Source organism: Juglans microcarpa x Juglans regia, chromosome 6S (genome assembly GCF_004785595.1).
Source record: "Juglans microcarpa x Juglans regia isolate MS1-56 chromosome 6S, Jm3101_v1.0, whole genome shotgun sequence".
Classification (NCBI taxonomy): Eukaryota; Viridiplantae; Streptophyta; class Magnoliopsida; order Fagales; family Juglandaceae; genus Juglans; species Juglans microcarpa x Juglans regia.
In genome coordinates this window covers 5,415,758-5,438,821 of record NC_054605.1, presented here as the reverse complement: position 1 = coordinate 5,438,821, position 23,064 = coordinate 5,415,758, and the positions used below count along the sequence as shown (strand labels likewise).

General features: G+C 39.9%; 1 protein-coding gene and 1 long non-coding RNA gene across 4 annotated transcripts in view; one reads left to right on the top strand and one right to left on the bottom strand.

Annotated features, from left to right (window-relative positions):
- The first annotated feature begins 8,409 nt into the window (after nt 1–8,409).
- Nucleotides 8,410–23,064, top strand: part of LOC121236854 (ubiquitin carboxyl-terminal hydrolase 25) — a 33,719-nt gene continuing 19,064 nt past the window's right edge. For 2 of the 3 annotated variants that reach the window (XR_005934820.1, XM_041133335.1), the window contains exons 1-5: nt 8,410–8,962; nt 9,042–9,519; nt 9,620–9,695; nt 9,794–9,886; nt 22,942–23,028. Coding sequence is in view for 2 of the 3 variants with exons in the window: in XM_041133335.1 (XP_040989269.1) it covers nt 8,782–8,962; nt 9,042–9,519; nt 9,620–9,695; nt 9,794–9,886; nt 22,942–23,028 (915 nt within the window). In the remaining variant the exon portion in view is untranslated. The remainder of the gene's footprint in view (nt 8,963–9,041; nt 9,520–9,619; nt 9,696–9,793; nt 9,887–22,941; nt 23,029–23,064) is intronic. The other variant, XM_041133336.1, reaches the window with a different exon arrangement.
- LOC121236855 lies at nt 19,807–22,901 on the bottom strand. Its single transcript, XR_005934821.1, has 3 exons — nt 22,890–22,901; nt 21,403–21,409; nt 19,807–19,975 (listed from the first exon to the last, which is right to left on the bottom strand). It is a non-coding gene; the product is annotated as an uncharacterized LOC121236855 (long non-coding RNA).

Below are 23,064 nucleotides of genomic sequence, written 5' to 3'. Positions count from 1 at the left end.
TTAGTTGAGAAATTGAATTTGCCTACCTTAAAACACCCTAGACCATACATGTTACAGGGGTCGAGTGATTGTGGGGAGGTTAGGGTCAATAAGCAAGTGCTGGTTACTTTTTCAATTGGAAAATACCAGGATATGGTCCTTTGTGATGTAGTGCCTATGCATGCTGGTCATATTTTGTTGGGGAAGCCATGGGAGTATGATAGAAAGGTGATCCATGATGGGTTAAGGAACATGTACAGTTTTGAAAAGGATGGAAAAACAATCAAACTTGCTCCTTTAACTCCAACACAAGTCCACGGGGACCATTTGAAACTGAAAAGTGAGGTTACTCAAAAAAGAAAGAGTGAAAATGAGTGTGATCAAAAAAAGAAAAAGTGAAAAGGAGATTGAGCTAAAAAGCAAGAGTGAAACTGAGATTGAGAAAAAAAAAATAGTGAGGACGAAAATGAGAGAGAGAGTAAAATGAGAGAGATAAAAGATGAGGGTGAGGCTGAAACCTCAAGAGAAAGAGAGAATGAGTTGAAAAACAGTTGTCAGGTCGAGAGTTCAAAACAAGATGAAGGAAAAGAGAGTGACAGAAAAAAAGAGAGTGAAAAGCAAAAAGAGAGTGAAAAAGAAAAGAATTGTGGAAAGAAAAGAGAGAGTGAAGAAAGTGAGAGAAAAGCAAAAAGAAAAGTGAGTTTTTATGCTAAGGCGAGTCTTAATACTAACGAACTTGACGTATCTTTGCCTAGTGTTATTGTCTTTTTGTTGCAGGGATATGAGGTCATGTTTCCTAGAGGTGTGTTTAGTGGATTGCCACCTATTAGGGAGATAGAGTACTACATTGATTTTGTGTCAGGTGCGACAATTCCTAACCGACCTTTCTTTGAAGAACATGAGTCTTTTTCACACTTGAAGGGACAAGGTAAGTCGCTGACTATAATGCATGCTAAGCGGGAGGACTGTGTTGAGACTTTTCCTCATGTATTCAAATACACACAAGATATGGAAAATTTTGTGGTTGATGCTTTAGCAAGAAGGTACGTCCTTATCTTCATTTTAGATGTAAAATTGTTGAGACTTGAATATAATAAGGAATTGCATGCTAATGATGATGACTTTGCTAGTGTTTATGAAACATGTGAAAAAGCATCATTCGGTAAGTTCTATAAATTAGATTGGTACTTGTTTAGAGAGAATAGATTTTGTGTGCCAACTAGTTTTATGCTTAAGTTGCTTGTGTGCGATAGACATGGTGGTTTGTTGGGTAACTTTGGTGTAAGGAAGACTTTCAAAATGTTGCATGAACATTTGTGGAAGTATTACTTGCCATTCATTGAGTTTGCATATAATTGGAGTGGTGTAAGAAAAACTTCAGGTGTGTTTCATGAACGTTTGTGGGAGTATCTTTTGCCATTCATTGAATTGCTACATGAACATTTGCGGGAGTATCATTTGCCCTTATTAGAGTGTGCATATAAAACCTTGCATACTACTATTTCTTATTCTCCATTTGAGGTTGTTTATGGTTTTAATCCACTTACTCATTTACCTCTGATGGCTTTGCTTGTTGATGATAGGAGTAGCTTGGATGAACATTTTCAATTTCTCGAGAAAATTAATGAAAATACACGTGAAGTAGATCTTTCAAGTAAGTATCAAGTTTTTGCTATTTTCAACGTTACTAATATTTTTCCTTTTGATCCAGGTGGAGATTCGAGGTCGAATCATTTTGAGGAGAGGGGGAATGATGGGAACCAAGGTGGGCCTAGTCTTAAAGATCATTTGCAAATTCCAGATGGGCCAATTACAAGATCAAGGACCAAGAAGATCAAGGAAGCAATGCACGTATTGGTGCAATCCACTTGGGATGAAGCTAGCAAGAGCCCAACACTCAAGATGGGCTTGAAAGAAGGAGAACCAGCTTTGATCCACTTGATTCAAACTGTGGAAGACATGGCTTAGAGATAGGGCCTATTGTTATTTGAGACTTCAAATTTGGTTAAATGATTTATTTTATTAGTTTAGAATAAGTGGGCTTGAAGATGTTTGGCCCACACGTCTTATTTTCAATGAACTAGAGTTTTCAAGAAGGCCTTGTATTTTGGCCAAGGGCTTACTTGGAAAGTTACTTTTAGGAATTAGGGTTTTAAGAGGTACTGTAGCATTACTGTAGCCGTACTGTAGCCGCGGTACTGTAGCGTGACACTGTTCATCAGGGGCATTTTGGGTAAAAGGGGGCTTTATTTTGGCTAGGATTTTAATTAGGTTTAGTTTAAATACTCCTTGTAGCCTCATTTGAAGATCAGACAATATTGAATTTTATTTGTGAGTTGAGTTTTCTCCTCTTGTTCTTGATTGAACTCTTGAACTTATCAAAGGTAAATCACAACCTTTGTGGCGTTCCTCCTTTGTAATCTGGGTTCTTGAGACGGGTTCTTCAACGGGTCTAGATTTTAATATAATCTAGGTTCTTGAAACGGGTTCTCATCGGGTCTAGATTCTCCATCCTTGACTTGATTTTTGGCTTTCTTGGGGAGTTTTCAAATTGATTGTGGGTTCAACGGAATTCATTCCAGCGGGTTCATATCACATTTATAGATGTAATATGTAAAAGTGGTGAAAAATATTACGTGTCATGTTAGTATGTACTCAATGTATCATATAACATGATATTTTATGCGCAAAATGATAATTGAAATATGAATGAAATATTTATCAACAATTCATAAATAATCTATCAAGGTGTAAGTTAGAGGCTAACTTACAAATTTCCTGAGAAGTCGAAAAAAAGTCGTAGTAGTTGAAATCAACTGTGCAACTAAAATCAACTGCGCACTAAGCTAAGATTAATACTAATATGGATGAGGTTTATAAAAATGGGTATTTACAAAAATATCTCCAAACTTTCAAAAATTACCGCTAAAGCCCTAATTTTTTACTAATTGCAAACGAACTCCAAATTTAACCAAATTTCATGGGCTTCTTATTTTTGGCATTATAAAACCATCTATACCCTTAGATTTTTAAAAATAAAAGTGGAACTTTCTCAAACAGTCTGAACTCGTGGCATGCACTCTAGTTGATACCTAAGTGTGTTTTCAACTATTGATCCTTATGAATGCATGCATATGATATTTTCTTTAATCACAAACAATCACTAAAGTCTTTAATGACATGATGGAGGCTAAATATTTTATAATCAAGCTCATCCCAACACTTAATCATAGCTAAGAAATCCTTAATCTCCAATTTATTTAAAACCAATATATGCTTGATGATCAAAATAAGATTTAAAGTCTATCATGGCATACTTTTAATCAAGAATTAGACCTTCCATAATCATTCTAAGACAATAATAAATCATATCAAATCATACTTAAGACATTCCATAGCTAAATTTCCACTTAAAATCATTTAAACATTCAAACCATCCTTTAATGACCCGGTTTTAAACTAAGCATGATAATCTTCTCAAAACTCAACCAAATCTCGTACCAACACTTGAAAACAAAGCTTGACATGCAAACTAAGATCAAGAGCAAGAAAATTTACAAACTTCATGGCTTTCAAAGCTCTCAAGACAACCTTGCTCAAAAACACTCAAGAACTCTCCAAAACTCACTCAGTTTCACTCAATTGCTCTCTAAGGGAAAGAACTGCTCTCAAGACTCAAGAGGAAGCTTGGAACTGAGGTGTGGAGGAAATTAGGAAGCGAGGGAGGTATTTATAGGCTTCAAGAGGGGAGGAGACATTGCTTTGGTGCAATGTGATTAGGTGAAGTGGGCGGTGCACAAGTCTGAATTTTTTCTAGCTAGCTTCCATGGGCTAATGTCACCTTGTGCAGGGGGAATAGTGGCCTGAAACCACCATGATTTTCTCCTTACTATGGCTAAAATGGTCCTGTAGGGGTGTCCAGGTCGTGGGGCATGGTTCAAATGAAAAAAAAGTCAAGCAAACCACCCATGCAAACCGGCAAATTCAAGTGGTTTCACTTAGTAGACTTGAACTTTGGTTTTCAATGGTTTTAGGTGGGAAAATCTTAGTCAAATTTCTCATGATGGTCATGAGACCTCTTGGGAATTGGATGGCGATGGAGGTGGTGTGGGGTGGTGGCTCAACGAAGGCAAATGGTTAAATCTCAACCCAACCGGTTCCAACTCAAACTAGACTAAGGTGTAATCGGTTTGGCTTCTTGGTTTGGTTTGTGGAACCAATTTCATCCAAGGCTTATTCTGGGTTTGAAGGGGTCTCATGAGGTGTCTAAGGACCATATTACCATTGAGAAAATGGCACAAAAATATTAGTCCTAAGGGTAAAACAGTCCAAGTACTCAAAGGCATACACAATAACCGATTGATGTGGATTTGGGGTTTGATATGTCATTTCCCTTAATGACATGTGGGGAGGTTTGTCTAAGGTATTAGTAAGGTCTAATTATGATGGAATGAAATAATAAATCACGAAAATTTTGGATTAAAAGGTTAAGAAAAGATTAAGATGAAATTAAGTTTCAAAACATGGCTTAAAGATCACTAATCTCGTGTATGTTGATTAATAGTTTAAGCCAACTTTCAAAACTTAATTTAGGCATTTAGGGTATGATATGGGCTTATGGTGTATTGGGCTTTCAACTTGAATAGTAAAATAAACACAAACATGGCTTTGGGCCTTGTGGGCTAAAAAGGGCCAAGTGTGTGGGTTGATAACTTGTGGGCTTTTGGGCTTGAATGAAAGGGGACCTCGTTTCCGGATTTTGAGAGTTAAAATGAGACCTCAAGATCCACTAAGATGGGCTTGAAACGGCTTGACTTGGCCTAATTGGGCCATGGGTCAGCTCTACACCAAGTTTGGCCCAAAGGCCTTAAGCTTGGGCCAAAGCTAGCTACTAAGTCTTGAATCCCTAAGAGCTTGGTTCAAGGCTTCTTGGGCTAGGCCCATGAATGTTCTAAGGTCCTAAAAGCCTCACTAAATTCACTAATGAGCTTGCTTCTCTAATCATTTGCTTAATGATATTAAGTGCCAAGGTTAAGGCTAACCTCACTATCAACATTGATGTTAGTAATAACATAAAATTAAAAACTTAATCTAGAGCATTTAAGGATTAATCTTAATGGTGAATTAGGTGGGGTGTTACATCTTAAGAGCCATCCCTTCTTAGTGTGAAGAAATAGTGAAACCGAGCGTGTTTGAGAGAGTTCTTGAAGTGAGGTTGTGTTGAGAGCTCAAGGCCACTCTTTTTGTAAGTAACCTTGCCTTATCCTTTGTTTAGTATTAGCATAGCATGTTAGGCTTTAATTTATGGCATGAGAATGAAGTTTTAATTGTGTTTTATTGAGGACTACCATGCTATATGCAAATCGGGTCAATGTGGGAGTATTGAATGAAAAATTACTTTTGAGTTGAATGTTTAGCCATGGTATATCTTAATATGATTTTATATGATTCACTAAAGTCTTGGAATAAACTTCGAAGATTTAAATTTGAGGTTGAAAGCATGTTCTGATAGGTCATAAATTCATATATTGTGTTCATCATCTGGCATGCATTGATTTTACTTGATTTAAGTTTAATTTGTGGAGTTTGCTTAAGTTGCCTAGGCTTGAATAATGAACATTTAGAAAAAGCCTTGTGATTGGGATAAGAATGGAAATGCATGATTTAGTTAAACATTTCTTGCTAAAAGAAAAGCTAGAAACATCATTCATATGTTTAGTGGATGGTTTAATGATGTTTTGGCCTTAATCAAGTGCTTAAGTGTTGGTATGAATTTTTATGACCTAAATCTAAGTTTTTAAGTGTTCCCTAAGGTTATAATCATAGTTTCCACTTTATGAATTCGAACACATGCATCCATAGAGGTTTTAAGCTTAAAATCACATATAAGCCTTAGGAGATGGATACCACTGGTTGGGTATGTTTGGCATAGTTGTAACTTTAATTTTGAAATTATAAAGGCATAGATGATTTTAGAACATAGAAAATATGAGGTTTATGAGATTTGATGAATTTTGGGGCTCGATTGTAAATAGTGAAAATTTAGGGCTTCAATGGCAATTTTGAAAAGTTTAAGGGAAGTTTTGTATATACCAATTTTTGAACCCTTTTGATTATGAACATTCATAAGTGTAATTTTTATTTGATTTTTATTACTCTTTTAGTTATGAAAAGTGTCAGTTTTCCTTCAATTCTATTGATTTTATTTTATTTCTATATATTTTTTAGATTTGAAAGAATGATAAAATTTAGTACAAAAGGAGAGCATTTTGGTATAAAAGAAAAAACTACGCATCCAGACTAACGAAAGACAACTAGATATGAAGAGAGAGTAGGAGATTTGGGCGAGGAACCTTATCCCGTGCGCAGCAAAGAGATGTGTCTCGCCAAATGGCAAGAAGACTTACCCCTTGGTAGGCAAATAGTCTTTCCTCTCGATAGCTGAGGAGATTAGTATATTCAGCACACACGACATTTATCCGATGGAACCCTCTCGAGTTCCGCAATAAATTTGGTGACCACCAAATCATCCCAAGTTCCAAAATTCAAGTCACATATCACTGAATCTTCCATTTTAGAACAATCTCGTTATTATTGGGATAATTTTCTTTTATGTTAACATCTAACTTTAGAAATTATTTTTCAGATTTTTAGACTAGATTGTAGCCGCATTTATCATGCTTCCGCATTTGAAGTTTTGACATTTATTTAATCTTGACTTGTGGGATGGATAGGAGAGTCAAAGTTTTAGAGGCCAATAGTCCAGAGTTTAATATTTAAGTTTCTTTCAAGGAGGCAAATCGGGAGAGCAGAGGCAAGAGCCACATGCTTCATCAATCGACTCTAACGAAGAATTATAGTTTTATTCTTTTTCTTTTTAGTTTCATTATAAACTAATTTTATTTTCTATAACTTTGATGTAGTCTAGGATTGAACATACAATTTATATTCTAAGTTATTTTATTTTTAATATTTTCATGATTGAGTGTTTATTTCTTGTTCGTTTTGCTTGCAATCTTCTAGCTAATATTGTTCGATCTATTGAATCGCAATAAGACCGAGAAATGAAGCATTATTGGTGCCACTTATCTATTATCTGCCGACGCATGAAGACAAACAACTTTAGGTGTCTATTATCAAATTACTGTTTGACTCCACTCAGAAGCATTATTGATTCCACTCATCCATTATCTGCCAACGCATGAGGAAAAATAACTTTAGACGTTTATTATCAGATTATTGTGTATAAAGTTACTTTTTAGTGTCTATAAAATGAAGTTTGTAAACAAAGAAGACATTCAAAAAAATCTCAAATGAAGCTATTTCCTTCTCTTAATCCTAACTTCCGAAAAATCTCTTTGTAAAAATTTTTTCATATTTTTTGCCTCAAATTCCTTTGAGAATTAATCTCCTTATAAGTATGAAAAAGTATTGGCATCAGCCCACTATTTGGAATCATCTAAAACACACCATAGTAAAATGACCAAAAACACCCACAACAAAATCCACTTCCCTCTCATTCAAAACTCACCCATATCGCCCAAGACCTCCCCCCTCACCAAGGCCTCTCGCCCCTCGCCCATCCTCGGGCGTCGACTGTTGAGGTGTCAATGATTGTCGAGATGGCGCTAGTCAGTGGGTAGTCCGGCGGTGGAGATTTGGCTGTGAGGGAGGGATTACCCATGAGGGAGAGGGCATGTAAGGGAGAGAGAAACGGTCGGTGTGAGTAGTTCGTGTGGGTTGGGTAAGGAGGGTATGGCCGAGGAGTGGACGTCCGGCGTGCTCGTGGGCGGCGACACTCGGCTGTAGGTGGCGGAATGTGAGCCGCAACGTGGGTGCGTGGGGTTGGGCTATGGGTGTGCGTGCGGAGGAGCTACGGGCCTTGGGCTGGGGAAGGAGGACGGGCTCGGTGGTGGTGGTCGGTGGCTGCGATGGGAGGCCGAATCGGTGCCGGCGGTGGATCTGGGCTGCGATGGGGACACAGGTGAGAAGTGAGAAACGAGAAGGAGAGAGGGAAACAAGTGAGAAGAGAGAAACGGGAGGAGAATGAGAAACGAGTGAGAAGAGAGAAACGAGTTTTTAGAAAAAAAAAAATTGGGACACATAAGGTGTGCTGCGGATCAGCCGTGAGCAGGGGCTGTTCCGTAGCATTACTTTACAAGTATTATGTTTTTAATGAAATCAAATTTATCAATTATGATTTTTATCTTTCATAATTGTTATATCTTGTATATAGTCGGTTATATCATCTGTTATTATTATTATTATTATTATTAATCTAGATATTATATTATTATCCTGTCTATACGTTATTAACATCAATGATATTGAAATTGTTATATTTTATAATAATAAAAAGATTCATAAATAATTTTTTTTGTTTATAAAATAATAATAAAATAGATAAAGAGGTAGTAATTAAGTACCGTACCAGCCCAAAAGGACAGGAGAGAGGGAAAGATGAGAGGTGAACTATGTACCCTCGCAAAATCTGAGTGAGAGGGAGCGATTTGGATTTGGGGGTTTTGCAAGCACGGTGGCGCTTCTTCTTCTCTGAGATATTCTTCCCCTTTCCCTCGAGTTTTCCTTTTGAAAACGTACTGTACCCGCGGGTTACGAGGGAGTCCAATTCATTTATCTCATTCGATTTGATTGGATTTGCTTTATTATAAGGCGCCCGAGAAGGCAGACAGGGAGAGTCATGCAATTGTGGTGGTTCTGGTGGCGTTGGGGCACTTGTACTTTAGAGACGAAACCGTCCGATGCGTCACAGGAAACGGAGGTGGCAGGTGGTCTTCTTTGATGGCCTTGCAATTGCAAATGAGTTGGCAGCCGAGTTTACTCAGTCAGAAGCGCAAGAACGGCCCCCCTATAGGGCTCAAGAACCTCGGCAACTCCTGCTATCTCAACAGCGTCCTCCAGTGCCTCACCTACACCCCTCCCCTCGCTAATTTCTGTCTCAAATGCCAGCACTCCTCTCTCTGTATGCACTACTTTCTTCTTTTCCTCCCTTTGCCCTAATTTCCTGGCCTTCTTCTTTATTCGTCTCAATTTTCGCGCAGGCGATTTGACGCGCGACTGTCCGTTTTGCATTCTGGAGAAGCGGATTGTGCGCTCTCTGAGCGTGGATCAAACCCCTGACGCGCCCTTAAAGATCCAGAGCTGTCTCCGCATTTTTGCCGAGCACTTCCGGTGCGGCCGACAGGAGGACGCGCACGAGTTCCTGCGCTATGTGATCGACGCCTGCCACAACACATGCCTCCGCTTGAAGAAGCTGCAGCTGCGGCGTTCCAACTCAAAGGGAGGCGAGCAAAGTACTTCCACTGCGACTGGTGCTACAACTACTGTGGTGAAAGAGATCTTTGGGGGTGCGTTGCAGAGCCAGGTGAAGTGTCTTTCTTGTGGCAACGAGTCGAATAAGGATGATGAGATAATGGATATTAGTCTTGATGTTTTGCTTAGTAATTCACTTAAAGAGGCATTACATAAGTTCTTTCAACCCGAGGTTTTGGATGACAACAATAAGTACAAGTGCGACAAGTAAGTCACTCTTCCAAAATTCAAATGGCGATTTCCTTTGTTTGTGACCTATCAAAAAATATTGTTATCATTATCGTTGAAGGAACTTATGCTTGTTTAGATGTAAGAAACTGGTGGTAGCAAGGAAGCAAATGTCTATACTTCAAGCCCCCAACGTCCTTGTAATCCAGCTCAAGGTGGGTCTATTTTTAAAAAATGGATTAAAATAGTACCTTGGTAACAATAGGTTTCATTGCTTTCTAGTGAAGCTGACGCTGATGGATTTTGCTGGCAGAGATTTGAGGGCATACTTGGTGCTAAGATTGATAAGGCCATTGCATTTGAAGAGGTTTTGGTGCTTTCCAGTTTCATGTGTAAGGCAAGCCGGGTATGTTTTAGTTCTATTTTTAATGAAGTTCATCCAGATGCCAAATGGTTGCTAAAAATGTAATTTATTCTTAGTCATTAGATTATAAGTTTTCCTGTATACTTGGGCTTTTGCCTACTCTTTTGATCAATAAAAACTTGTTTACCGATAAAAAGAAGTTATTAGATTCTAAGTTTGATAATATCTGCACAAACTGACACACAGTGAACTGATTGAATTTTCCAAGGCGTAGAAGATATATATCATCATTCACGGGCTTTGATAAACGTTATTTGGTTCTATGTTTGATAATATTTACACAAGCTGACACACAGTGACCTGATTGAATTTTCCAAGGTGTAGAAGATATATATCATCATTCACAGGCTTTGATAAGAATTACAACCTAGCCAATTGGAAAAATAATAGTGAGAACACTTCATGATGCTCTTTTCTTCCTTATTAAAAAAAGAAAATTTTGCAAAGCTGCAAGCCATAAGAGATATGTCATCACATTGATCATGTAACAACCACTTCCATTAAGAATAGGATGCCTCATATCATTCATGCCCTAGTGCAAAGATCGAAGAATTGTGTAAACCCAAAACCAAAAAAAATCTTTATCAATGTCTTTACAAGATCAGATAAAGAACCAAATAATTGTTAAAAACCAAAATAGCGTACTAAAAATAAAGTCTACTTGCTGCAAGCACTTTAAATGGTCTCTCTAGGAATGACTTCAACTCTAGATTCTGCGGTCTATACAAATTATCTTTGATGGTATCCAAGTAGTTTAAACAGAAAAATAAAATGATAATTGAATACACAATAAGTAAATATGTCATAAAGTAAATAGAGTTCTAAGTATGTTGGCTATTAAAAGGACCCCAACTCCATTCATGTGACCAATGAGTTTAGTTGCTTCGGCATCCAGGGGTGATCTCTTAGGATATGAACATCACTTGTTAAACTCTAGTGTACTCGAGTGAGCTTATCCCTGTGGACCATACAATATGGTTGCACTCGCCTTTTAGCTACGGAGCCATTGCACATTATATCATATGACAAAAAACTTTAAAAACATGTCTTTAATCCCGTTAAACAAATCCCAAAGACTGTACAAATGCAACATGTCTTTAATCTTGTTTAATCTTGGACCCATGCAATGCATCCCATCACACGGATCATGTAGATAATCGGCTTTTCACCAATGGGGTGTCACCACAAGAAATTGTTTGCACCTAAGGGTTCGAACCTTAGACCTGGAGGGGGCAAACCACTAAGATCAAAGCCCTTACCACTTGAGCCAATTCCTAGGGGTTACATTTCATGCATTTATACATCATCTTTCTTTCCTTTTTGTTCTTTCCATTTTCATAGCAATGGTATATTTATATCACTTTTAATGCCCCTCTTATATTGGGCAATGGCTTGAAATAGTGTGGCTTCTATTGTTTATATGGTTCGAGATTTTTTTAGCTTTCTCCCCCCTGTCTCTCTCTCACACATACATAGATGCTTCAAACTCAATACCATCCTCATCGGACTCCTCCTCTTTCCTCACAACGTTAGAGTGATCTATTGCTAATGGGTTTTTACAAGTGGTTACACATTGAAGCTAATGTATTGAGTTAATGAAAGTTGTAACATCCCCTTCCCAATAGGCTTGGGAATGCTACTAACTTAAACATCATGTGAGCCGGATATGACTACTAACAAGATTCCATAAACATTAAAACAATCCCAAATTTGATTAATAAAAATCATGGGCAGCACTTCATGAAAAACCCTAGTCTGTGGATGTTCATTTTTTTTTTTGATAAGTAAGAACTTTATTGAATGAAACTAGGCGAAACCCATGTACAAGGGAAATATGCAAAAGAAGCACCTAATTACATTCTAGAAACCTGAAAGAAAAAAACAAAAACTCATGAGCTTTCCCTTCCTTAAGAACAATAGCTGAAACCACTGCAGCAAAGAAGATACAAACAATTTCTAGATATCCTCAACAGTTTGCTCCTTGTCGTTGAAGCACCTCTCATTCTTTTCCTTCCATAAACACCACATTAAACACAAAGGAATCATCCTCCACACCGTTGCCAACTGAGAGCTATTGTGCTGTAACATCCTATAACACCCATTTCCTGTAGGTTAGGAGTGTCACATGTTTTTCATAAAATAAACTCGGCAAGAGATCTCATATTTAATAAATGAAATTATGATTTATTTTTTAGAAAAAATGTCTGATAAAATGTCTTCCAAAAATATTAAACGAATAAACTGAATAAAATTTATGTCATGAAAACAATTTTATTCTAGAAGATCTAAAACTAAATCAATTGCTCCTTCTAATCCTGGCCTGCCTACTTGTGTTCATCATCCTCCCCTGGATGGTTAAAAAAATATGAAATAAACTATACATAATAAACATAAGGTTTTCATAAAAACTTTCATGCTGAGAGCTTAAAACCATGACTGTACATACTGATGCTTATGCTATGCATGACTTGATTTATCTGAATTAACTGACTGATCTGACTGGCCAACACACTTAACCCTGTGTGTGAGGTTGTGCACTGGCCCCACGTCCCTTGGCCGCTAGGAGAGTCGTTGATAGTATTTTGGCATACTATGGTGGATCACGCTTGAGTCCGTGGCTTGCACATCCACCCTGAAACTGAATTGCATTGGTACCATGCATCTAAATGACCATTTGAGTACACTTTTTCACCTCTGTTCATGGGAGACTGAGTGTGTGATTCTAGAAAGTGTGGGAAAGAACATGGGTACGTTGAATGTTGTTAGTATTGATTTTAAAAATTTTGAGGTAGTAAGGAAGGGAAGATGGGTGCATATCACTGAGAGGGTATGGAAGTGGGTTAAGAATCTTCATCTGGAGTTAGCCACGGCATGGTGGTTCACAAAAGCACTGGAGGATTGCTTAAAGTCAGGGAGAAAGGGTTTTTACTCAGCACACAGAAAAGGTGATAGGGGCTTCATAGCTCATAGAAGCTCCAATGCACAAGGGGTTTTCATGGCCCTGGTGGAATACAAACAGGGGGGCCGGCGCAACTGCATTATCATTCCTGAAGGTCGAGAGGGGAAGGGGTGGAGGAAAATGGTGGAGGTTTTGAAGGAGGAGGGCAGAGGAGGCCGTCACGTTGGAGTGGCCTCAATGAAGATGGCAGCGACGTTGGTAGCTCAACCTTCGTCGCAGTCGTTAAAGGAGGCTTTACAGAAACCCAAACCGATGCCTGTTGCTAACCCTAGCAGGCGTGAGGTTGCCATTTTTGCAGAGGTACAGCGTAGAGGGGTCGATGGCAGGGGAGCTATTTGCCCAAATAAGGAAGAAATACTTCGGGTGCTGGCAGAGATGCAGGCTCAAGTGGGAGAGTTGCAGAGGCAGATGTTTGGCTTAATTCGGTATATAGAGGAGGATAAAGAGGAGGGAAAGAAACGGTGCGGAGTGGAGGGTAGGGGGCAGGAAGTAAAACAGTGTGGATCATTAATTGATAATGGCGTGGGCTGGGGTGGGCTTGGGTCAAGAGTAAGGCCTGTTGGAGGGGTGTTGAAGGGGAAGGGAGTTGGGCAGTTGGAAGGCCCGGTTGAGGAGGAAGGCCCAAAAGCCGAAATGATATCGGCGTTACGGGGGGGCTTCACACGACGGCGTCTCCGCACATGACGGAGCCACCACTTACACAGAAAGTGTCGCTGTCCCGTGGGGAGTCATCCGGTCGCGTGTCAGAGCCGATGCCGTCGCCGGAGGAAGATGAAAAAAAAATAGTAAGCCGATTGGGCCTGTGGTGGTTTTGCAGGAGCTGGAAATGGAAGAGGGGGAATTTTTGGGAAGTAAGGTAGGAGATGAAGGAAGGGATCATGCTGGTGAAATACCACATGAGTCCGAGACTGAAGAACCAGAGAATCTCGGGCCAATACAGAACACGCGGAGGGAGGGTGAGAAAGGGTCTGATAGTGAAGATATGGGAACACTGGTGATTGTAAAGGAGAAGGAGCAGAGGGAGGGGGAAGGTGAAGGCTCCTTGGTTTTATTCAATGCTGAATCTGAGACTGAAGAGCCTGCAGGGGAGGATCCCTCTCCGATAAGAATTATGCATCCTTTACCTGCAGATTGGGTTATGGAAAAGGTGGAAGAATTACAGAGTTGTGTGGGGATTTCTTGCGTGGGATATGCAGATCAGTTTAGGGCATTGTTAACAGCCATTGAGGCAGGCCGTTATCAACAGGAAGCAAGGCCAAAAAGAAATAGAGATTTGCAGCGGCTGGATTGGTCTATTAATTATGACAATAAGGAGGGGAGTGCAAGTCGTGGTAGGAATAAAGGGAGGGCTGGTATGGTTGTTAAATGAAGCAAAAAATTCTGATATGGAATGTAAGGGGGTTGAATGAGATTAACAAACGCCTCCAAATAAGATCCTTATTAAGACAATGGAAGATGGACATTATTTGTTTGCAAAAAACGAAGCCGAAGCTTATTACAAGAAAAACCATACGGAGTATTTGGAGTTGTCAATATGTAGGATGGTCATACTTACCTTCGCAGGGGGCTTCGGGTGGTATATTGGTTATGTGGGACAAAAGGGTGGTGGAGAATATGGAAGAATTTGTGGGAGAATACTCGGTGGGATGTTTTTAAAAAAATACTATAGATGGTTTTGTATGGGCCTTTGCTGGGGTGTATGGGCCTAACTTAGATAGCAAAAGACGTTTGCTTTGGGATGAGCTGGCTGGTTTATGTTCTTGTTGGGAGGTTCCTTGGTGCATTGGTGGAGATTTTAATGTGACAAGGTTTTCCAGTGAAAGATCCGGGGATGGGAGAAATAATCACGCAATGGTGGAATTTTCTGACTTAATATCTGAGCTAGAACTTATGGACCTTCCTCTTATGGGAGGTGATTATACGTGGTCTAATAACCAAGCTTGGTCAAGGCTAGACAGATTCCTCATATCTCCCTTATGGGAAGCGCAATTTCCAGATGTATGCTAAAAGAGACTTCCACGGGTATGTTCTGATCACTTTCCTATAATGTTAGATTGTGGAGGAATTCCAGGGGGGAGAAAACCTTTTAAATTTGAGAATATGTGGTTAAAGACGGAAGGGTTTGTGGAACTGGTTAGGCACTGGTGGAAATATTAGTGGAAGAGATCTCGTGGAGGCAAAAGTCAAGAGCTTTGTGGCTCAAGGAGGGGGATAGATGCACAAAATTCTTTCATCGAGTTGCAAACTCACATAGGAGGTTTAATGCCATAGAGTCCATGATAGTAGATGAAGGTATATCCTCAGATCAAGCCGTAGTTAAAGATCATGTTGCTGTACATTTCGAACGATTGTTGACAGAACCCCATGAATGGAGGCCAAAAGTGGATGGTCTAGTTTTTGAGGCCATTGATCAAAACAGCATGACTTCGTTGGAGAGACCATTTGAAGAGGAAGAGGTACGACTCGTCGTCAGAAAAATGAACAAGGACAAAGCGCCAGGTCCAAAAGGCTTTAAACTATGGCATTTTTTCAAACTTGCTGGGAGGTGGTGGGAGGAGATATCATGCAGGTGTTTCAGGAATTTTTCTCGTTTGGAAAATTTGAGAAAAGTTTAAACGCTACTTTTATTGCACTTGTCTCTAAAAAGGTGGGTGCCATAGAGGTGCAAGATTTCAGGCCGATTAGTCTTGTGGGCAGCATATACAAGATAATAGCCAAGGTACTTGCCAATAGGATGAGCATAGTAATGGATAAGATTATTTCTAAGTCTCAAAATGCATTTGTGAGAGGTAGACAAATACAAGATTCAGTTCTTGTAGCCAATGAATGTCTAGACAACAGGCTTAAGTCGGGGGTACCAGGTATTTTATGTAAGTTGGACATGGAGAAGGCCTATGACCACGTCAATTGGGATTTTCTGGTTTATTTGTTAGGTAGATGTGGATTCGGGGAAAGATGGAAGGGGTGGATAATGCATTGTGTCAACGGCTTGCTTTTCGGTTTTGGTAAATGGTGACCCGGTGGGCTTCTTTAATAGCTCACGAGGACTACAACAAGGAGATCCACTTTCACCACTCTTATTCGTCCTCGTGATGGAGGCACTTAGTAGAATGGTGTCGGCGGCTGTAGCGGGGGGGTTTTTCTTCAGTTTTTCAGCGGGGGCTTCTAACCATGGCTCCATCAATATTTCTCATCTTTTGTTTGCTGATGATACGTTGCTGTTTTGTGAGGATAATGCAGGACATATTCAATCTCTAAAAGCTATCTTACTTTGTTTTGAAGCGGTTTTCGGGTTAAAGATCAATCTTGCTAAAACGGAGATGGTTGCAGTGGGTGCGGTGAGAAATATTAGTGGGTTGGCCAGCTTATTGGGATGTGTGGTCTCCTCGTTGCCGTTAAAGTGTCTTGGTCTTCCGTTGGGTGCAAATTTTAAAGCCAAGACAATTTGGGAGGAGGTGTTAGAGAAACTAGAGCGTAGGCTGGCCCGGTGGAAAAGGTTATACTTATTGAAAGGGGGAAAGATCACACTTATCAAGAGCATGCTATCTAACCTTCCCACATACTTCTTGTCTTTATTTCCCCTCCCGATAAGCATTGCATCCAGAATTAAGAAACTCCAACGTGACTTTTTGTGGAGTGGACTAGGGGATGAGTTTAAATTTCACTTAGTTGGATGGGATAAAGTATGTACTCCCTTGAGCGTTGGTGGGTTGGGGGTTCACAATGTTAGATTCTTTAATAAGGCTCTACTAGGAAAATGGTTGTGGCGTTATAAGCATGAGAGGGAAGCCTTATGGAAAGGGGTAATTGATGCGAAGTATGGGTGTGCAAGGGGGGGGGGTTGGTGTTCTAATGAGGGGAGGGGACTTTCTCGAATAATACTAGGTTGTGTTTGGGGGAGGGCAGTAGAATCAGCTTTTGGAATGATGTGTGGGTGGGAGATATGGCCTTCAAAAATGCTTATCCTAACATTTTCAGAATTGCAAGAGAAAAGGAAGCTATGGTGGCTGATGTGAGGGTGGTTAGACAAGGTTCACAGGAGTGGAACATTAATCTCACTAGGGAGGCACAAGATTGGGAAGTGAGTGAGCTGGTGGATTTTTTCAGCTTATTATATAACATCACTACCGTGGGTCCAGCTGACAACATGATGGAATGGAGGCTTTCCAAGAACGGGAAATTTTCGGTACACTCTTTTTATTACATTCTTTCAGCTCAGGATAGACCCTATTTTCCTTGAAAGAACATATGGAGGAGTAAAACACCTCCCAAGGCTGCGTTCTTTGTTTGGACAGCAGCTTTAGGGAAGATACTAACCATGGACAACTTAAGAAGGCGTGGACTCATAATTATGGATTGGTGCTGTATGTGCAGAAATAGTGGAGAAACGGTAGATCATTTATTATTACAATGTGATTTTGCAAGAGACATATGGACTTACTTTTTCAGCAATTTGGGAGTCGCATGGGTAATGCCTGGAACAGTGGTGGAATTACTAGCTAGCTGGAGAGGGATCACAGGGACACCACAGATTGTAGCGGTGTGGAAGATGGCACCTATTTGTATTTTCTGGTGTATTTGGAGTGAAAGGAATGGAAGATTCTTTGAGGATCATGAACGCTCCTCGGAGGAGTTTAAGAGCTTTTTTTGGAAGACTTTATTTATGTGGGCCATTGTTTTAGAGTTAAATGGTCTCAACTTCCATGATTTTCTTGTAACAATTTCTAGTTCTTAATTTGGTATACTCATATGTATACCTCCGGTGTACTTGGGCTATGCCTATCTTTATCAATACAATTGCTTATTACCTATCAAAAAAAAAAAAAAGACCATTTGATTAACTGATCTGATCTTATTTTGCACTTGAACTTAAGATAGCTTATGTGTCTTATGCGCATGAGATGCATAACATAATACATACAGAATTATAATTTCTGAATCTGAACATGATGCGGAATGACATGATCGTATGCTATGTTGGATGATATGTTTGCATATGACACTAGTGGTACATAAAAATGGTTGTTAAAGAATTGGCGCTAATAATAAACTATATAAGCTGAACTATGATGATCCTAATTTGTGATCAAATTACTTATCTCTTAGCACTGCTTTCTGAATCTCACTTCGTAGCTCGTCAGCTATACGAAATATTAACGTCACTAAATCTGTCTAGGAAAACGTGTCCTACTATCCCACTTAATTAAATTCATATAGTAGAAAATATTATGTTTATCACGAAAATCAATGAATATTGATGTCTTAGATTATTTAAAATATTAATAGCATATTTTTACTTCCAAGATATAACTTAGTATAATACTTGGGATATAAGTCATAATCAAAACCTAAATTCTTAAAATAGATTTCATTTCTTAAGATAATTATTCAATCTTATAAGAAATCTAATAAATATTAATATCATTTAAATATTCTTAACATATTCCTTAATTTCTTTTTAAGTATAATATAATAATTTTATTAAAATCCGACTAAATAGACAAAGGGAAATATTAACTAAAATAATAGGCTCAAGAGTATACTTTAAAATACATTTCAAATTCTTTAAACATTTTCTTATAGAAATGAGCCTATGACTAATATATTTAGTTAAGTAAAAACTTTGGCTTAATTATCAGCCCAACTCAACTTTAAATAAAATGACGTAATAATCTCCATAATTAACATATAGTTAAGTGTATGGTTATAAATGTAATTATACTTGAAACAATCCTACGGGAAGGGATTAAAAAGGGCATAAAAGTAATCTTATTTAACACCTTCAGTAAACTGAAAACCTAAAAACACAACTTATAATTTGTAGAGAAACAGAGGGTATCGGGAAAGTGGGAGAGAGGCGTGCGTTTACATGGGACGAAACTCACCGAGGGAAGGCTGAGGCGACGGTGACTTTGGAGTGGCTGGAAGTGGCCGGCGACGTGACTGGGTTCCTCTGGTCAGGGTGGTGCGACGCCATGAGAGGGAGAGAGAGTTCTTTCAAAGCTTAATGAGAGGGAGAGAGAAGGGTGGCGACGGCCGTGGCTTACTGGGATGGAATGGGTGTGACGGGGTTGTGTTGGTCGGTGTGTTCTGTGGCTGAGTTGGTTCGGTCTTCCTTGAGGTGGCGTCGTCTTGTTCTGGGCAGTCGTGTCGCCTTGGGTGATGGATGGAATGTTAGAGACTTCGGTCAAGTCCCTAAACACTATGATCTCCACACCTAGGATCTCCTTGAGATGACCGAAAGCCCGTTCCTCTCTTGCTTGATTCTCGAACGATGGTGGTCAAGATGACCACTTTGGTAAGGTGAGGTTAGATGTTTAGGCTTGAATTGATGTATGGGATGATGGAAAGGTTTGATGAAGTGTATGGCTACAATGGCGGAAAGGGGTGCATGGCACTAGAGTGGAGCTAGGGTTGGCGCCACTTGGGACTAGGGTTTAGGGTTTGGAAAGTGGTGATGGACGGCTAGGGTTTGCAATTAGGGTTTGGAATTAGGGTTTGGAGATGGGCGGCTAGGTTTGACTTGTTTGATTGATTGAGAAAGGATATGGTCAACTAGGGATTCCTAAATTATAGGAACACCAATATGGAAAGAAGTGTGGGCGGCTAGGTCACTCCCAATTTGGCAAGTGATTGCCGAAATTGAGTTGGATGATGGCAATGATCTTATGATCGGCTAGGGCAAAGATGATGAGGCAAACAATTATGGAAAGTTGACTAACACTATGGTTGGTCGACTTTTAGGGTTAAATGGATTGGAAGAGCAAAAATGTGATGAACACCAAGAATACAATGAAGAATACTCAAGAACAAAAGCATAAAACACTTAAGGACTTAAATGAACAAATGAACAATAATGATAATTCAACACTTGATTCACGAATTGCACAAGAATTGAATAAACCTCATATATTGATAAACACAACTTGGATTCACAGATTGCACCAAGTTGCAAGAAAACAAGATAAATGAATTACACCTATTCAATGAATTGCAAGGTGTAATCCTCTCTTTAGGATTCACGAATTTCACCCAAAAAGTCCAAGTGCAAAGGCACCGTTTGTGATCTCTCAAACAATAGTCTTCCCTCTTGGAAATTTGCCAAAAAGATTCTAAGGCAAGTGAATGGAGTCCTATTTATAAGCAATACAATTTAGAAACCCCTAATAGGTCCATTGAAAATAAATAAATAAATCAAAATAAATAAATAAAATAAATAAACATGATAGTAGCATGGACCAAGTCTGGCCGTGGCATGCATGGCCCATGGTGGGCTAGGTTGGTGCATGGTGGTCTTCGGGCTGATCCATGGCTAGGTGGTGTGGCATGGCTTGCTGATGGTGAGCCATGTGTGTGCGCTGCATGGCTCAGGCTGGTGGCCTAGGCGTTGAGGCTGCAAGGCATGGGCTAGAGCCATGTGCTGGATGGCATGCCTGGTGGGCATGCCACTGGCCTATCCTACAAGGCACGGGCTGGAGCCATGTGCTGGATGGCATGCCACTAACCTCGCTAGCGTGCGGTAGGGGTTGTGCGTGCGAGCGCACTGGGTGGGCTAGCTGTGTTGCGCATGGCCTTGCGGCACATGGGCGCGCGTAGGGCCACGCAGCCCATCAACGTGCGCATGGGCCTGCGCACTGGAACCCGCATGCTGGGAGCCCTGTGTGTGTCATCACGCATGGGCGCGCTGCTGCGTCCATGTGCGCGGCGCATGATTGTGCGCATGGGCAGGCGCTCACTAACCTCGCTGGCCTGCATGCTGGGAGCCCCGTGTGTGTCATCACGCTGGCCAAGGCATGCATGCATGCTGGGTGCCCCGTGCATGTCACCCCACGAGCCAAAGCATGCTTGTGGGCTAGCCAAGGTGCATGTCCCCACCATGACTAGGGCATGTGCGGCATCTCTAGAGGCAACTCAACATGGGGGTCTAACAGAATGGTGCCGTGTGGGTGCGTGAGTTTGGCTTTCGTGGTAAGGAGCAGCTCGGACTGACAGGTGGTGCAAGGACAACCTTACAGTTTAGCTGTGGCAGTGGAGAGGTTGAGAGGTTTGCTATGTGTGGAAGAAACGACATGGAGGAGCTCTCAGTGGGGCTACGGTTTCTCTATTTTTCGGTGGTTGCTCGACGGTGATTGGCAAGGGTTGTGAAGGAGGAAGTGGTGGTGGGTGGTTTGTGCGTCTTCCATAAGCTGTGACCGTGGGTAAAAGGTGTGGGTTGTTGGGTTCGATGATGATGGTTCTTGGTGCACTGTCGTGTGTGTGCTGTGCGGTGTCCTCGTGGTTGAGCTACGATGAGGGTGGGTTGTGAAAGCGAAGGGTGCTGTGCGTGAATGAGGTCCAGCTTCTCCAGATTTGTTTTGTGTTTATTTCTGGGAGTCTAGGATGAGTTTTATAAATGAGGCGGATGGAGATATCGTAAGTGATAATGAGATTGGATAAGTTGGAGTTGAGAGTTGTTTTCCCATTAGGAAATTTATTCAACTAGGAGATATACACTGAGGCTTACAGGTGGAGATAGGAAGAAACAAGGCTTTATAAAAACAAAAGAACTCTAGCGGTTATTGCAAAATTTGAAGGGTCATACAACAATATGATAATAATCCTATTAAAATTAACAATTTAAAATCTGATAAAATAATAATAACAATATTTATAGTTATATGAAAAATACATAAAACTTATCTTATGGCTTAATCTTAGGATTGAGTTGTTACACATCCCCTTCCCTAGAATTAGGAATGTCATGTATATACGTAACTAAAGCCAGGCAAGAGGCTTGCATAATTTAACGAAAACATTGTTCATCTCAAAAGAAATTTTTTTTTTTTTTTATGAGTAAAAAATATTATATATAAAAGAAGAAACCAAGTACATTGAATGTATACAAGAAAACACCTTGTCCAAAATGACCCAAAAAGTCCCTAATGACTCAAAAAGCCCGTGAAAAGAACAACCCAAAATACACCAGACCGGTCCCTAACCCTTGTTTCTCGTAGAACTAAAACTCTACCCGAACACCCAACCCCCAACCGTTGATTCCCCCGTCTTCACAATGGCCTCTCTTTAGACTTCCCTCTAGTCAAGCTACCACTCTTAGCGTTGTAGTTGATTGCCTAAGAAAGATGTTGTAACTCCCTGCTTTTCTTGAAACTTTTGGCTTCAAGCGAGTGGCTTGCCTCAATCGCAACGATTAGTTCATTGAATTGTTCTTCACATCCTCCATGTGAAATTCCCACAAACTGCTGAATCTCATTAACTTTAGGCAAAATCCAGTCCGCTATTGGTGGAAGAGACACCAGGGGAGCAGCATTATCCCCAGACACAGTATCCAATTGCACTCCCGACTCTAAACATTCATCTACATGAGGCACCAATGCCAAACCCTTTGGTTCTCCAACAAATCTATTAGTTTGCTCCAATGGTATCATGGTCCACATTGGAGATTCTAGGGTGACGGCAAGTCCCTTCACCTTTGGGGTTCCTACATCTCCTTCAGACCTTGGCACACTATTTAAATGAAATGATTAGCTAAAACTGTATTATTTTCGGGGCTCCAAAAATATAAAGAGGCTTACTTTAAAATTAGGCTTGGTCCAATAACACTAAAGATATCCGATTTAAAATAATTGTGAACATTTAAAATATTTCAAGGATTTTAAAATACTCGGTTTGCTTTAAAATTCATTTGCTAAATTTAAAACACAACTTCGAGATTTAAAATGCAAAGGCGAGACTCGTGACCAATCGAGAGAAAATGGAGCAATTGGTCACACAGATGGAATGTTGAGGCTCTTTTTGTCCTTTGATGATATTGTTTCTGATTTCTCTATTTTTCAGTTTTATGATTTCATGTTTTTTCATATTGGCCACTTCAGTTTCTGGCTCATAACTGAAAGCAGAGTTATTGCTGAGCAACACTGTCGTATATAGCTTGGTAGAAATTTTACAGGTTGTTCATGCAGATGCCTAGCTGTACTAGAGTCCCATGGGATTTTTTTTAGTTTATACTTATCTTATACAATTTGATACATTACTAAAGTTGTTTTTTTAATTTTTTAATTTTTGCATTTATCTGATTCAGGATCCACTACCAGAATATAAGCTCTTTGGTACTATTGTGCATTCGGGCTACTCACAAGACTCTGGTCACTATTATGCCTATATTAAGGTCTCATTTACATGTCCTGCACTCTTTGACATTAAA